Source organism: Fulmarus glacialis, unplaced genomic scaffold (genome assembly GCF_000690835.1).
Source record: "Fulmarus glacialis isolate BGI_N327 unplaced genomic scaffold, ASM69083v1 scaffold38788, whole genome shotgun sequence".
Lineage (NCBI taxonomy): Eukaryota > Metazoa > Chordata > Aves > Procellariiformes > Procellariidae > Fulmarus > Fulmarus glacialis.
In genome coordinates this window covers 1-16,054 of record NW_009230905.1, presented here as the reverse complement: position 1 = coordinate 16,054, position 16,054 = coordinate 1, and the positions used below count along the sequence as shown (strand labels likewise).

Below are 16,054 nucleotides of genomic sequence, written 5' to 3'. Positions count from 1 at the left end.
GCAGCGTGTGAGCGGGTATTTGAAGGGTGTTGCGGTGTGTACGAGGGTGAGGGATGTTGGTCGTGCGGAGGGAGGAAGGGGAGTAGGGGCCGCTGTGGAAGCGGGGCAGATGCTGCAGGCTCTGGAAGGAGCTTTGGGCAGATTGATTTGTAGGGGTGTCTCCTTGGGGGGAGTACTTATTTTGTCCGGGCAGGAAAGATTTGGAGAAAAGTTTCAGTCAGGCGTGGGGAGGGAGCTCGGCACAGATGGAGGAAGAGCGCTGTTGCAGAGAGGCGATACAGAGAAAGATGCCAGGGAGGAGGAGGTCTGTTTTCTGGACCTTTACTGAGTCTAGGTTTGGTTTGTAGGATGCCAGCGTAGCTGGAGCGGGCTGGGGAATGAGGAAATCTGCCTGGCGTGTCGCAGGTGTGGAGCTGTAGGGCGTGAGATGTAAACGTGGAAGAAGGGTGGCTGGCAGCTTACGCTGAGTTTTGAGAAGCTGTAGAGAGCTGCAGTGCCTGAGTGGGCTGGGCTTGGGACTGCAAGTGTTTCTCTAACCCTCTAGGGAAAATGCGTGTATTTGGGAGAGAGAGTGCTGTGAGCTTGAACGTTAAAAGCGTGAATGTTGCTGTGAAGCAGTCAAAGAGCTGGAGCTGCGGGGACCGTTTTTTGCCCCGGGCAAGAAAAACTGCAGATGGGGATTTGTTTGTAGGGAAGCCCTGTTTTGGAATGAGCTTTGGGAAAGCTATAGAGGAAGTTTTTGGGGTAGCGGATGCCGTTCTGCTTCCCATGGGGATACACAACGGAAGTTACTGAGGTTAGCGTCAACAGTTAAAACGAGGGTTAGTGGCATGAAATTATGCCAAGGAGAGTCACGCTGGCAGCGAGATTGTCCCAGCGCCCAGCCAATTTTCCAGTGGGGAAGCGGTGGAACGTTTATTGGGAGGGGAATTGAAAACTGCGCTCCTGCTGTTAGTACAGTGCTGGGTCACTGGGGAGATGAGTATTTATTTACAGGAACATTTGCAGGCCACAGTCATAAACCAGACTCCTCGTGTGTTAGATGCTGTTCAAAAAGTGTAATAGGAAGTAATTCTCGGTGCTGCTGCCCTTGGAGCGTCTTCTGTTTCTTTGCTTTTTTGGCTCTGTGTGAAGCAGGGAGATCGTTTACCTTGAAATTGTTCCAAATAGACCAGATTGGACTAATACCAGTCTTTCTTCACCTCTCTAGATATCAAAATGAGCTTCATGCTGACCCATGCCATCAGAAACCTCCCTGCTTCCTCAGCATGGGCTGCCAGGGTCTGTAAGTATCTTTACATTTATTAAAAGCTTGAATTGGTAGGTCATAAAGTTCTGGTTTAAGTGTTGGGTTTGGAATGGATGGTTGTAGCTGAATCTCTGTTCCCCTCTCATCTTAACAAAGATGACAGTGGTTTTTTTAAAATGACAATTCCACTGTTGCCGTATTTGTCCCTTCCCACGTCAGATGTGGGAGGAATCTCATGTTAACGGGTAGTATGAACTGTGTCGTTTTTATGAACAGAGTAAACTAAAAAATATCTCCCGGATGTTGAGGTGCAGTTGTCTTACTATGACATCTTATTTTTTTAACAGTTCTTACAGAAACTAGAAATGTTTTTAACATTTCAGGTTTGACAGACCCTATTTTTCTGTTTCTTGTTTTTCAGTTGCTCGGTCGCTCAGCTGCTCTTCGCAGTTACAAGCCGCAGGTAACATGAAAACAGCAGAAATCTCAGTGGGTCTGGGCTACTGAAGACTATTTTTGAAGCCGCCTCCTTTTTCCAGAGCCTCATTTGACATAAATCTCAGAAACGCAGTGCAGACAGCTTTAGTTTGAGTGCCCCTCAAAAGTCGCAAACAAGTAAAACTACAGGCAAACCACTGTGGGCAGCAGAGTCCTCTCAACCTCTGCGTGCCCCTCGCTCCCAGCAGCAGTGCCCAGTCCAGAGCTCACACCCTGTTGTCACCTGATAGACTGCTATTTCTAGAATCTAAACTAGAGGCTAAGCTCGGGGTTTATAAGCTGTCCGGGCATAACCAGATCGCTTGCCCAGAGAGGAGGGGATTGTCCCTGACAAGGAGAAGCTTGTGGAATTAGCTCTGAAGTCCAGCGAGAGCAGTAAGAGGCTCAGGTCTTGGCGGAGCCGCTGAGCGTGCACAGTTACGTGGGTTTTTAGCTGTGGCCCTTAGCGAGCGGTTGGGGTGATCCGGTGTTCTGGGATTCATTGCGGGGGGCGTTGCTCAGGTGACTAATGCTTTGAGCTGCCTGGATTTTGGAAACCGGCCTAGACAGCAGCTCCCCCTCGTCTCCTTGGCTTTGCGCAGAGTGCCTTATATAACCCCAGAACAGTGCTGGCGTTTCGTCCTGGTGCTTGCACTTGCTTGAGCACAGGATTTAGCTGGACTTAATCTGCTTTTACGTTTCTGTCCTTTTCCTGCTTGTAAAAGCAGCTGCCCTGTGCTGCTGTATATACTCGTTAAGATTTGCAAGCCTGATTGCATTAGGAAATTCTCATTGAACTCTTTGTTAATCATTGCTCCAGAAGAGCTCTGACAGTGGCCTGTTGAACGATACTGTATCATGACATGCTTTGTCTTGAACCTGAGATGCTCAGACACCTTACGGAGAAGTAGCAAGTTACGCACAGCAACTACATGCACCCTTCTTTCTACTGCTTTCCTATGGGAGTGAAAGTTAGTTGACTTCTTGAACTGTTTTGATTTACCTTGAATTATCTCGCCTTTACTGTGCAGTAAGAGCACATATTAGGCAGTTACTGTGGAAGGTGGATTGCTATTTGCAGTCCTTGCAGCTCCCCAAGTGAGAGATCTTACTCAGGCTTTGAATTTGCTCTGCCTCATTCGTATTGTAAGCTGTACAGCATTTTTAGAGGTATCTCTTCCTGCAGCATTCTTGTCAGTGGCAACAGAGACTAGGAGTTATGTGCCTTTGTTCTCAGCTGTACCATTGCCTCAGTGTAGCTATAGATGAATCTCACTGCTGTTGGGGGACGTACTGAGTTATTAAATCATTTTTCACAGGTCACATAATAAGCCAGACAGAGACAAGATTACAGCTCAGGTGTCCTACCTACTCTGCTTTTGACTTAGGCACCAAAAGAGAACAATTTCTTTAGTTTTCTGCTAGTTTTTACAGGGTCTTACTTTAAGCTTGCTGGTATTCTTGTTAACATCTCTTCTCTCTTAGCAGTCCAGCCTAAGAGTAAGAAGACCTTAGCCAAAAGTGGCGTGAAGAATATCGTTGTGGTAGAGGGTGTCCGTATTCCATTTTTGCAGTCTGGCACCTCGTAAGTATAAAATAAGCAGAAAATATGTGCTGACTTGGTTAATAGTAGAATCTTTCTGTGGAAAAAGTTGGCTTACTTGTTCATTTTAATGTAGTTATTCTTATGCCTAAAAGTATTGAACTGGCAATGAGTTAGCCTGCTACAGTTATTCCAGCTTACCTAATGAAAAAACGCGGTTTGAAGAAGATTGTCCATGTATAGGAATTCTGAGAATGAGGATTTATGCTGCACGTGTAGAGGAAGCTGTTGGTGAATCTATAGCAGATAAAGCAACGAGTTTCACAAAACTAGCAGGACAGGTGCAGAGAATCTGCAGTAGATTCTTCTTACTAGACTGTTATGCCACCAAATTCACAGCTGAATTAGGACCAGACCTAACTCTTAGTTAGGATGGATAGGGGATTTCTTTCTTCTGTTACTGCTGCTTTTCAATGTTTTTAGTACAGCGATTGTGTGCTGACCTATGCATAGATAGTCTTCACAGCCTGGGGTATGAAATGTTTGATTTTAAATGCGGTGGAGCATTTCTGGTATGTCACCAGTTCTGTGCTGCTGATGTGCACTTACAGACATCTGTATTGGTTTCTGACACTCCTGAGTTTCTGCCTCTCTTCTTTAAATTCCAGGTACGCAGATCTTATGCCACATGACTTAGCAAGAGCAGCGTTGCAGTAAGTAAATTGAATACTAGAAGGGCCCAGAAAACTCTCTCTTATTGAACTGCTGGGGTCCCAGTGTTGGTATGGTGGCTTCAACAGATTTGGAAGCCAAGGCTCCAGCTTTGTCTCTGAATGATATGATCCAGGTGCTTCATTTTTCATGGTCTGCCACTGCCTTAGTAGGTGGCTTAAGCAGTAGGGTTTACAACAGGCTTGTGTTAAAGTGCATTGTTACACAGAGATGGCATTGTTGTCTTGCTTGACAAATTTTAGTTAATTTTAATTCTGACTATAGTTTTCTTAATACAGAGATCATAACTACTGTTGAGCTGTTCTTACAATTTTAGGGAAAAGCAATCTGGGCAATTCAGAGAAAACTAAGTGGTAACGAGTAACAAGCTAATTCTGTTGTCTTGGCTGTCCCTTCCATTCTGCAGTGATCTGACAAAAGCTGTAGGTCATTAGCAGTGGGTTTGTTTTGTTGAAAAGCAGAGCAAAGTGCTGTTGAAAAGAGAGAAGGCTTTACTGGGGGGGGAAGGGAGATTTCAAGGCCCAAGGAAAGATCGTGAAGTTGGGGTGTGGTCATGCCAAATCTGAATGCCATGTTTAGCCAAGGCAGGCTAATTTGGTTGACAGGCAGTGCGTTAGTTGTGCGTGAGGGCTCTGTCCTGGGCATTGAGGGGATTTCAGTGTGCTGCGGAAGACAAGTTATTGATTGAGGTGCCTTTAGTTTCAGTTTTATTTGGTGCTTTGTAGTGCATGAAATGACATTTGAATCCCAGTGGCCTTAATCACTGCCTGTGATGGGATTTGCTGTGTTGGCATATTTGTCAAGATGTTCTGGCAAATTACGCAGTGTGTTTTCTAATGAACTGTGAAAACGCGCTGCTTATTTTCTGTATGTCTTTACTGAAGTTTTACATGTTCCTACACCAAAGGTGGTTGGCTTTGTTATCTCTTAAGGCCCTCTTCCTTTAATTTTGATGTCAGAATGCTCCAAATCGAGCAAGATACTAACAACCATTTGTGGAGGGTGTAGAGTAGTTGCTTTCATGAAATTACGTAATCATTTATAGTGATATTATCGCCATGATTATTTGCAGTCCATAGTCAATTACACTTTTCATTAAGTACACATGCATACAAGATTTCTTCTGAACTAGGGGCAGAAGATGTGGCTCCATTGTTGCCTTATTCTCCAGCCAAGCTGGTGGAAAGAGGATGTTTGAGGACTGTGACAAAGTTACTGCTTACATGGTGCGAATTCTGTTTGTTTTGCTCTTCTCCTTAGGGGGTTGCTGAACCGGACCAGTGTCCCAAGGGATGTTGTTGATTACATTGTTTACGGCACAGTTATCCAGGAGGTGAAAACGAGTAATGTTGCCAGAGAGGTGGGTTACATGCAGCATTTCCTGAGTCTGATTTCTGCAATTAGTATGAGGATGACAAACACTTGCAGAAAAAACAAATTTCCAGTATTATTGTTCATTTAAGCGTGATTTGAGAGTATGAACTAGTTGTGCAGTATTGTCTGTCAAATAACTGTATGGGACTCTGCCTCCTGTTGAAATCTGCCATAGATCAAGTGCATTTTAATGCTGTGAAGCTTCTGCTTGATTCTTCTCTGCAAAGGAAGCTTTTGTTAACGATTGCTGATCACTCAGCTCTAACTACCAGTTGGACTCAAATGCTGCTTGTCCAAAGTACTTGAGAGGACCAGAGCATGCTGTGATAGATTCCTTTACTGTGGTATTTATTTATTTTAGTTGGCTGATCAGATGCAGCTTTTGAATGATTTGAAATGCAGTAGCTTAGCTGCCCTTTTTTCTGGCAGTCAGAAAACACAATTGGCATATTATGCACAGAAAGAAGCTGATCCACTGAAGTAATGTTACAGAGGCAGCATGTGATTTTCTATAACCTGGCGCCTCTGCTGTTGTTCTCTGCAACTGGGCAAAACCATGACATAACCTGGGCTGGAAAGACTTAGGAGGTTATGAGGCTCTCCAGTTCCATCAGCAGTTTTAGCCGTGTATATGCAAATACTTGCTTTGGTCACCTGCCAGTCAGATGAGGCTGCGGTGTAATTTTAACTTGGGAACAACTGTTGAACTTTAAACTAGTTGGCCACGTCTCAACTAGGGAAGGTCTTGCTGTGAGCAGTTCTCCTGTGATGGGAGGCCGTGCTCTAGGCTGGGTCAAATGAGACGCTGCTTTCTGAGTGCAGGAAATGTTTTCTGTCCTGTGTAAAGCGAGTCACGGTGCCTTGTACTCAGGGGTCTAAATAATTCCTTTCACATGCTGCCTTTGCAAATAAGGTGAAGCAAAGATAATGTCAAGTACTTGGAAGCTCTTTTGAAATTGTGAGGTGTGTGATTAGTTTGTGCCTTTATTAATGGGGGGCCAGTGACTGTCTGCCTAACGGGATTGAGAGCCCTGGCAGCTGGGCAGCTGTGGCTCCTCCTGTTTCCAGAGTCTGGGGAGGGGAAGAGCTGCTGCAGTAATTGGCTGAATGAAAACTCAGTGTACTTGTTTTCAGTTTAGTCTGCAAAGGTGTGTTGCTGGGCAGAACGGAGCTCTGACCCTGTGGAGCAAAAGGTGTGGGTTTTTAACAGTCATTCTTTGTTGCTCATAGGCTGCCTTGGGAGCAGGTTTCTCTGACAAAACTCCAGCCCATACAGTCACCATGGCTTGCATTTCTTCAAACCAGGCTATGACCACAGGTATGTTGACTGGAAGAACAAGCTGTGGATTTGGGAAGGAGCTTAGCAGCTCCTCTACATCCCTCCTCTAAACTGCATTGCTTAGTAAATATAAGTAAGCATCTGAAGAAATTCTGGAATGGAAGGAAAGTTTTCAAACCAACAAAATATAATGTGAATAGAGTGTCTGCTGTAGACCTGCCAGCAGCTGGACGCCCTTTGCTTTCGGTGATAGTCTCTGCTCAGTGTCCACGTTAGCTTGGGAGGTAAAGGCTACATCATGATAAGGAAGTTGCTACTTTCCAGGCTACTTTAATCTTTAACTTAGCCTAAACAGAGCAAAAAAATTGAGACCTGGTTACTGTTCTGAATCACTGGGGATATTCTTCTCCCAACTGCTGTGTGTGACAAAGAGAAGTGGAAGCAAAGTTACAAAACTAGTATGATTCAGAAAATGTCTGTTCAACCTGCTCAGTCTCTGTTAAGCACGTTTTATATAACTTGGCCAAAGCCAGAGGCTGGAGAAGGAAGTAAAATGTAGTAGTATCCAAGGCACTAATGGGATAAGTGTCACTTCTCCCCACAGCTCTCATGGAAAACTCTGTCTCGTTCTGCAGGCGTGGGTATGATTGCAGCTGGACAGTGCGATATCGTCGTAGCGGGGGGTGTGGAGTTAATGTCAGATGTTCCCATTCGTCACAGTAGGAAGATGAGGAAGACTATGCTCACTCTTAACCGAGCCAAGACCTTGGGCCAAAAGCTCTCCCTGATTTCCAAAATTCGCCCTGACTACTTTGCTCCTGAGGTAATTTTTTTTCAGGCATTTAGATATTTAAGCTGTTGTACAAGTTGGTGCAAAACAAGTTGGCTTAGGTAATTTTTTTAGCCTCAAAAATTAGAGGCTAATTAGAGAGGATTTAAAAAGGGCAAGGTGGCTGCCTGTGGCTCGCCTTTATCGGATCTTTGTCCTGTGCTTTAGGTTAAAACTGCAGTTGATAATGCATCTCATAGCATTTGTGACTCTCTATCTTCTTACATGTTGCTCTTCAGTAAACCAAACTTATTTCAAAACCTCCCTCTCCTTCTGCAACTCCTAGACAAGCTGTGCTGCAGACTACAAAAGTAGAAGCTTTTTCCCATAAATATAAAACTTATGCAAGGGTCCTAAAGCATCGGAAGAATTTTTGTTTCCTAGATAATAGAAGTAACATGCTTAATATCAGAGAGGAATATCCTCAATATATTAACATAATTGCTGTTTGATTAATGCATCTTAAATATGCTTTATGATTACTGCTCCCAGCCACATCCTGCCAGGTGCTGAATGTGTTCAGCTCCCATGTTTGGGCTCTGATGAGAATCTGCGGTCTGCTGGTTTATGTCAGGAGTCTGCTGTAGAGGGAGCCGCTCTTCTCAGTCTTGGAGGTCATGAGAGAGGTGAATTAGGGGTGGTGGAGGTGGGGATGGAGATGGGAAGGAACAGCACTTCCCTCCTTACCACCACCGAGCTCTTCACAAGAAAACTGTGTGCGTCTGTGCTGCTGCTGGCTGCCTTTAGCGTGAGTGCAGCGAAGCACAGTGTACGTGCAGCAGAGATGAGATCCAAAGCCCAGATAAGATATGAAAATTGCAGACTTAAATGCATGCAGGGATTTCCTGTGTGCTGCTGAAAGAATAAAAGCTAAGCTGAACTCATTTGCTGTCTCTGGTTTTGCTTGAGGAAGTATTTGACAAGAAGTTTTAAGGTCCCAGGACGCGTTGTTTGACCTTGGCCCAAAATGTTTGGTCACCCTTCATAGGGGAGTCCGTGTTAAATGGACAAGGCAGCTGCTCTTTGTCTGCACGTGCAAATCCGATGCAGTTCTGGAACGCCTGGAGTAAGCAGTAGTCTGGATGTCATTTTTATCCATTTTTTTCTACAATCTTTGAAAGTGATGGTTCCTCTCATACGTTCTGGTATGGTTACGAAGTGTTAATTGCATAGCTCTAATATTAACTGCTCTACTTAATAAATAGAAGGGTCTCACTGGCTGACTGTGCAGGGCTTAACCAACTTCTGAAGTTTATGGAACTGCCCAGGGACAGGGGTTTATGTGTGCTGACTTTATTTTTCCGTTTTGTAGCTCCCAGCTGTGGCAGAGTTCTCCACCAGTGAGACTATGGGGCACTCTGCCGATCGTTTGGCTGCTGCCTTTGCCGTTTCCCGTTTGGAGCAAGATGAGTATGCCCTCCGTTCACACACGCTAGCCAAGAAAGCCCAGGATGGAGGCTTGCTACTTGATGTGGTACCCTTCAAAGTGCCAGGTAAAAGTGCACGTTTCATTGCTAGCACGCACTAGCTCAATAAAGAAATATGTTATTTAGAACAGCAGGGGAAGTACTGGGGTAAGATTCATAATGTTCTGTGTATCTGATACGGATTTTAAATCTTTGATATGCTGTCTGTTTCTCCCTGGAAAACTACTGACATAGCATGTTTCTAAACATGCATATCTAAATACATAAACATATCCTTGCATATCTAAATACATAACATATCCTTGCATATCTAAATTTTGTCATACCCACCTCCTATCCATGATGATAGAGCAAGGAAAATCAGAACGGTTGGACCAAGAATCCTCCTGCTCTTTCAGTCAGGCAAGAGAGCCCATTTTGATACCCCAAGCTATTAACAACAAATAGAAAGCCTAATAAAATCCCGGTCTGATAAATCAGGTGCTGGGTAGGAAGAGCTGAAATGTGTTCCACTTGGCAGACTCCAGTTCACGAGGCCTCACAGTCGTTGCTCAGATATGAAACAGTTTGAGGAGAAACTTTAAGCTGCCTGATTTCCACCCTCATCCCCTACCAGCCCGTGGGCACGCTTTGGTGTAGCTATTAATTTTGGGCACTTTACTCTGTAGTTAGTTTCCTGGAGAGACCTTACTTTTATAGATCCACAGTTACATGTAGTCATTATACTAAAATTGGTACTTTTTGTTAACTGGCTTATTTAAGGAGTCAGTATAGTTGAAGATACATATATTTGGTTCTTCCCAGTGCTCTTACTTCCTCAAAACTTGGCACATAAGCATGTACTGATTTAGGCTCAGTTGTCCAATTTAGGCTTTATAACCTGAATTTAAATTATTTTATCAACTGGATTTTCCATATGGTAGTTTTTTCTTACAATAAATAGACTGCAGCGCTTTATTTTTGTACTCTTCAGAGAGAAAGTAATGTAGCTTCTATTTTTAAGTGCTATTTTTTAGCCGTGTTAAATATCCTGATGCCATGAAGGATTTTCCCTTTTTTCCTCCTCCCACTTGTCATAAAAAGCACAGTTTTCTGAATTTTTTTTTCCCCTGGACTCCTGATGTGCAAATTCATATACGTTGCTGACTTTTAGTTTAAGTATGCTTTTTTCATCAACAGGCAAAGATACAGTTACCAAAGATAATGGCATCCGTCCTTCCTCGATGGAGCAGATGGGCAAGCTGAAGCCGGCTTTTGTCAAGCCGTACGGAACCGTCACAGCTGCCAACTCCTCCTTCCTGGTAATGCCTGTTCCCATCACTGTGAGCCAGAGGGGAAAACTGTCTGGTTTACCCTCTGCCTCCCATAGGCACGTAGATCAGGCCGGTATAATCTGCGGGAATGAGTTGTCTCCTTTGTAATATCACCTGCTTTCAGGTTTTTCAAGGGTAACTTTGAACTGTATTATAATCTGGTGAACCTGGGTACTGGATTGTTTCATTTTAAAGTCAATAACTAACCCCCTGAAGTTTTGGTCTCTTGTACATGTTTGCTTTTCTGTATCTGCCTCATGAGGGTTGATCATTCAGAGGCATGTGTAGAAATTCTGTCCCAGGATGGGATTGATCACATTGTAAGTCTAGAAGTTAGTAGTTTTAGTCTAAACTTGTCACTTTAAGGTTTGCCGTGTAATCCACAGAGGGGAAGGAGAGATTTCTCCAGCACATCTACGATGAGCTCTCTTCTGCATATGCTTCTTTTTCTCTCTTTAGCGCTTTTAAAGGAAGCTTTTAGATGCTGAAGTCTAAGGTAGTTGTGTAAGTTAGGTGAGGTATATCTGAGCCTCAGTTCCTGAGACTCGACAGAAGGTGATTGCTGCTGAAAGTCTCCCGCAGAGGGCTCGAGGTGACCGTCATCTTCCTGCACGCAGCCCTGACAGATTCTTGTGTGTTTAAAAGGCTGTTTCACAGTTTGTGATGAGCACTTCAAAGGAAGCAAGTAACCACTGCTGAGGCTCTTTCAGCAGCGATGCTATTTACTCCTTAGCATTCTTGGGGACTTACAGAAGCCTGGTAATGCCACAGCCTTGGCATTAGAACAGCTGAAACGCTGTTGGTGTGCTCCGTGCCGCAGGTCTGTAGGCCAGCTTAGGCTATTACTCCAGAGATGAGTGGTCATGTGCCAAAGCCATGGTGTTCATTTTGGCAATGTGGTGAGCGTGTGGCTTGTGTCATCCCAGAATTATACTCCGGTTTTGGGATGGAGCTGAGCGGACAGGTGAGTGTTTGGGGTAACCAGCTTGTCCCCAGGACTGGCAGGGCAGTTAGGCACCTCTGTCCTGCTTGAAAGCAGGGGGAGTTGTGGGTCTGGACTGTAAGGAAGTGCTTCAGCAACGTGTGTGCTAACATCATTCGGAGATCATCCATCCATCAGCTCTATCATGCAGACTTCTGCTTTGTCCCCTTCCGTAGGGGGTTGTCCTGAAGCTCTGGTTATATTTGGGTCCTCTGCAGGAGGGCTGTCCGGCTTGTTTTGTGCGCAGGGTGTGCTTGCTCTTCGGGCAACAACCTCACTGGGTTTGTCTGCTTCTTTCAGACAGACGGTGCTTCGGCAATTCTGCTCATGTCTGAGGAGAAGGCTCTGGCAATGGGATACAAACCAAAGGCCTACCTAAGGTAAAAAGGGACTGCTCTACGTGGCCTCTGAAGTCTGCTCTCACTTCCTCCTTCTCCTCTTTTTGTTACTAATAGCATTTCTCCTGCGCAGGGACTTTGTCTATGTGTCCCAGGATCCAAAGGACCAACTGCTACTGGGGTAGGTGGCGATGATCAAGAGCATCCCCTGACAGTCCGTACTAGCACAACATCCTTGACTTGCCATTACATGTTTGTTTTTTGGGAAGTATCTCATGAGATACTACATTTCTTCAGGCCTTCTCGCAAAGGTGCGAGAGCCGGTGTGTGAGGTGTGACTCAGCAGAGGGAGGTGGCTAATGTGGGAGAGCAGCTGTGGCAGAAATATTCACCCTGATCTGCTGGGGGGCATCTCAGCGTGTTGGTACTAGCAGCAGCGACTTGGGGTTGTGTTTCGGTTGGAGTGGGACAGGCAGAGAGCCGTGCACCCTAGAGAGAAGGAATGTAACGTGGGTTGCTGTGGAAAAAGGGGACGATGATGCGAGGAAACATATTCATGCAAGACTTCTGTTTCTTAACTCTTCTTCAGTCCAACATACGCTACTCCCAAAGTGCTAGAGAAGGCTGGTCTAACCATGGCTGATATTGATGTGTTTGAATTCCATGAAGCTTTTGCTGTAAGTACTCTGAACACTGAGGATGCCTCTAACTGTAAAATGCCATTCTGTAGACATCTGTTTTCATGGTGGTGAAAGCTCTTGTTAAGATCTTCACTAAATGTAGATGGCTGTAATTCTACGTTTGTGTCTAAATACAAGTACTGTATATATTTTAAATATATAACATTTTTACATTGACACAATCCATGCCAAAAATGGCTTATGTTGCTTGGAGTCACCAAAGGAATACAGATTCTTCTAAAATAATACTTAAAAAAAAAAAAAAATCTTACTTTCCCAACACCCTTGTATGAAAGAAACCACTTCTGCACATCATCTACTAATTGGGTTGGGGTTATGTGTTACTATGGTGAGGTGGCCTGTTAATTGGATGGCGTCTTTTTCTAGCAAAGGTCGAGCTAACGTTGATTAACAGGGCTAATCCTGTAAAATGCTTTTCTCAGTTGGCTGTATTAGTTTTGTGGCTGTGGCTAGTCTCAAGATATCTCCTATTTCCTAGCACTGTCCGTAGGCTTTCCTTGAAGTCTGCCATTATCCTTGTTAACATTGCCCTCCCCTCCTTTTCAGGGGCAGATACTGGCTAACCTGAAAGCCATGGATTCGGACTGGTTTGCGCAAAACTACATGGGCAGAAAGTCAAAGGTAAGACACAGTCAGGACGCTTTTATCTTTAGTTTAACTTCAGGATTGATTGAATTCCATGTTGCAGCAGGGCATGCTAGTGCTGCAAAGCAGGGCTTTTGTTATGTTCTGTGAGGAGAAGCAATGTTTCTTGAACTCCGGGTTAGCAAATCCCAAAATGCGCAGTTTCTTTGGGAACGATGGCATTCCCATTGTCAGCAGGAGGTGGAGATCTAGAGCCATAACAGTAATTGTTGGAGAGGAGGGAATTAAAAACAGTGGGAGGGGCTCAGTCCTTCTGCATGCTTTCTGACAGCACGGGGTATACCTGTCTGACTGCAGGTGAAGCAGTAAAGCCTTTGGCACAGTTTTATGCTGTCATCAGGCACCTGTACGTGCCAAAGAACACTACAGAGCAGTCCTGGCTGGCCATGTAGGTTGGTGGTGTGGTGGTAAGGCCAGTCTCCTGCCAGACAGGTGATTGCGTGTGTCCCTCTGTGTGTTCTTGCAGGTCGGAGCCCCTCCTCTGGAGAAGTTCAATAACTGGGGCGGCTCCCTCTCGCTGGGACATCCTTTCGGTGCCACTGGCTGCCGTCTAGTAATTACTGCTGCCCATAGATTGAAGAAGGAAGGAGGACAGTACGGCCTGGTTGCTGCCTGTGCTGCAGGAGGGCAGGTAGTGATGCTGTGTGGGCTGGCACCGTTCCCTCTGGAGAGGGGCAGTAATTACGTTCCTGCTCCTGTTGGTACTATGAAACCCTCTCCAGTTACGCCAGGTGCGGGGGCACCTCTGAAGTCCCGTGGCACTGGGTGTTCATAACGCCCTCCGCGCGGCTGGCTGCCTCCTTGTCGCAGCTCAGTTCAGTGAGCTCCCTCTGCCTCGTCTGCTTTAGAGACTCTCCGGCCCATCTCCAAATCATCCCTGGGCGATGGCGACTGCAGCCCGTCGCTGCCCGTATGGTACAAAAGGGAAGGAGAGATTTCTGCCATGTTCTGAGGGTTTCGTTTGGTGACTCTCGAAGACTTCCCAAATTGTGGTTCGTGAGCATTATTCTTCTAATCTTGGGAAGAAAGATCTTTACAAGAAAATGGGGGTGAGATTCTTCCTACAACTCTTGAGGCTGTGATGGGAGCCCTGGTTCAGGTTGCAGTGGCTGGTGGCAGTTCTGTGGGGACCTAGCACAGCTGGCCCTCTGCAACCTGAGGGCGCTGGTCGCGACGTTGCCTCCTCCCTGAATTCCTAGTTTGGCCCTCAGGAGAGCCTGGTGCGTTGGTCAGGGTGGACTCCGCTGCCTTGGCCAGCCTGAAGCACATCTGTGCTGTCCTGAAGCCATCAAACCCCGTCTGCAGAATCCTCTTAGTGAATCGGCTCTGGATTTTCATCTCCCCTTTTTATTTTAAGACGGTCGGGAGATGGGCATCTCCTGTTGAGTGCGTGTCTGTAATAATTAGTCCTTTCTGTGACCATTCTCTCTCTTTCTCTCTCCTTCCAGGGGCATGCGATGATAGTGGAGCTTTACCCTCAATAACAGGACAAGGGACTGCTGAGTGGGTATTCATACGTCCTGTGCCTGGCAATGCCATTTCAATGCACTAATAAAAACATACATACAATCCTTCTCGGAAAGGATTTTTGGTGGCCTTTGTAAATACCTTTTAGCTTCTCAGCTGGTAATTTTCAACTAATGAACACGCTCTTGGAAATATTCCACTTCCAGGAGAATAAAAGTTAATGTGGCTCTTAGACTCTCCAGGGTCCTTGTAACCTATCTGATTTCTACTGTAACTCTTCAGTAGGCAAGATTTCTCCACCTGGAGAAGAAGAATGATTCCAAAGCTGTGTACGGAGAATTAAGTTTGGCGAACGTAAAGTACTGGAAGTCAGTGGTCTGAGAGGAGGGTTAACGTGTCCTTGTAGGGAGTAACAGTGTTTTCAGAATCGGGTTCAAACTGAGTTGGCTGACCTGGTTTGTAAGGAGGACGTTTGCTGCATGATGTCCAAACAGCATTGGAATTAGCAAATTGCTTCTGACAAATGAGCATCACTGATGTTAGCCACAATAAATCAGGAAAAAAAAAAAATAGTCTGGCTTTTTTCTTTCCTTCCCCTTGTCTGAAATACGGGGATGGTTTCTGTGGTGTTTGTTGTGGGTGCTGTGTGCTCTGAGGTGGCCCCCGGTGTCTGCTTTCTGAAATGGGAGACAGCTGCTCTGAAATCTGCCTAGAACCCACCTGGAGCTCCAGAGCCCAAATAAATCATCAAAATACATGCTTTTGAGACTGTTTTGGTAACTCCTGCTTCTTTATGGCACCCTGATTACACACTTTTTTTTTTAATTCAGAAATAGGGGCAGGGTAGTGCTTATGCAGAATCAAGTTGTTGATAAACTTCAGGTGTGCAGACTTGAGAGGAAATGGCCTCAAGTTGTGCCAAGGGAGGTTTAGACTGGACATTAGGAAAAACTTCTTCACTGAAAGAGTGGTCAGGCCTTGGAACAGGCTGCCCAGGGAAGTGGTGGAGTCCCCATCCCTGGAAGTATTTAAAAGACGTGTAGATGAGGCGCTTAGGGACATGATTTAGTGGGCATGGGGGGGTTGGGTTGACGGTTGGACTGGATGATCTTAGAGGTCTTTTCCAACCTTAATGATTCTATGATTCTATGACTTGTGGTCTTTCTCCCAAGATTTTGGAAAGATGAGACGGTTGTTCTTGCCCTTCTGGTTAATGTTCTGGGTTATTTTCTTCGCTTGTCTCCTTGTGGTTTTGTTATGCTGAGGATGGCTGGTGTTACTTGCCGGGGAATAGAGATTCTTCCAAAAGAACCTGCAAAAACCTGCGAGTCCTTTGTATGAAAGAAACAGCTGCAACCCACCAGCTGCTGCACAGCCCTGCAATTCGGGAGGCACACCTGAGATAAGGGACGGGTGTGATGGCCGGTGGTCCTTGTTTATTCCTGGTTGGAATTCTTGTGCAATGCTGCTCCTCTGCGCCGGCGGGAACGGGGTGCGGGGAGGTGGCTGCGGGTGCAAGTGGGAGCCGCCTGGGTGAGGGGAGAAGGGGCCTGTTTGGTTTTGTGTGCAAACACCCCTCACGTTTCCTGCTCAAACACACGTGGGAACATGCTCGGTGTCCCGCTTCCCAGCGGATGGAAGTCCTGGAGAGCTCAGCGAACTTTTAGGTGGCAGCACTGCGATTCCCATTGTTTCCAC

The 16,054-nt window shown here is 45.6% G+C and overlaps 1 protein-coding gene across 1 annotated transcript; it reads left to right on the top strand.

The window, feature by feature from the left end:
• The first annotated feature begins 1,214 nt into the window (after positions 1–1,214).
• HADHB (hydroxyacyl-CoA dehydrogenase/3-ketoacyl-CoA thiolase/enoyl-CoA hydratase (trifunctional protein), beta subunit) lies at positions 1,215–14,610 on the top strand. The gene is made up of 15 exons (XM_009584381.1): positions 1,215–1,285; positions 1,671–1,712; positions 3,212–3,311; positions 3,938–3,982; positions 5,262–5,361; positions 6,606–6,693; positions 7,290–7,477; positions 8,796–8,976; positions 10,090–10,211; positions 11,506–11,585; positions 11,677–11,724; positions 12,133–12,220; positions 12,791–12,865; positions 13,356–13,520; positions 14,338–14,610. The coding sequence occupies exons 1-15, from the start codon at positions 1,219–1,221 to the stop codon at positions 14,371–14,373; spliced, it is 1,425 nt and encodes a 474-aa protein (XP_009582676.1). The 5' UTR covers positions 1,215–1,218; the 3' UTR covers positions 14,374–14,610.
• The last annotated feature ends 1,444 nt before the right edge of the window (positions 14,611–16,054 follow it).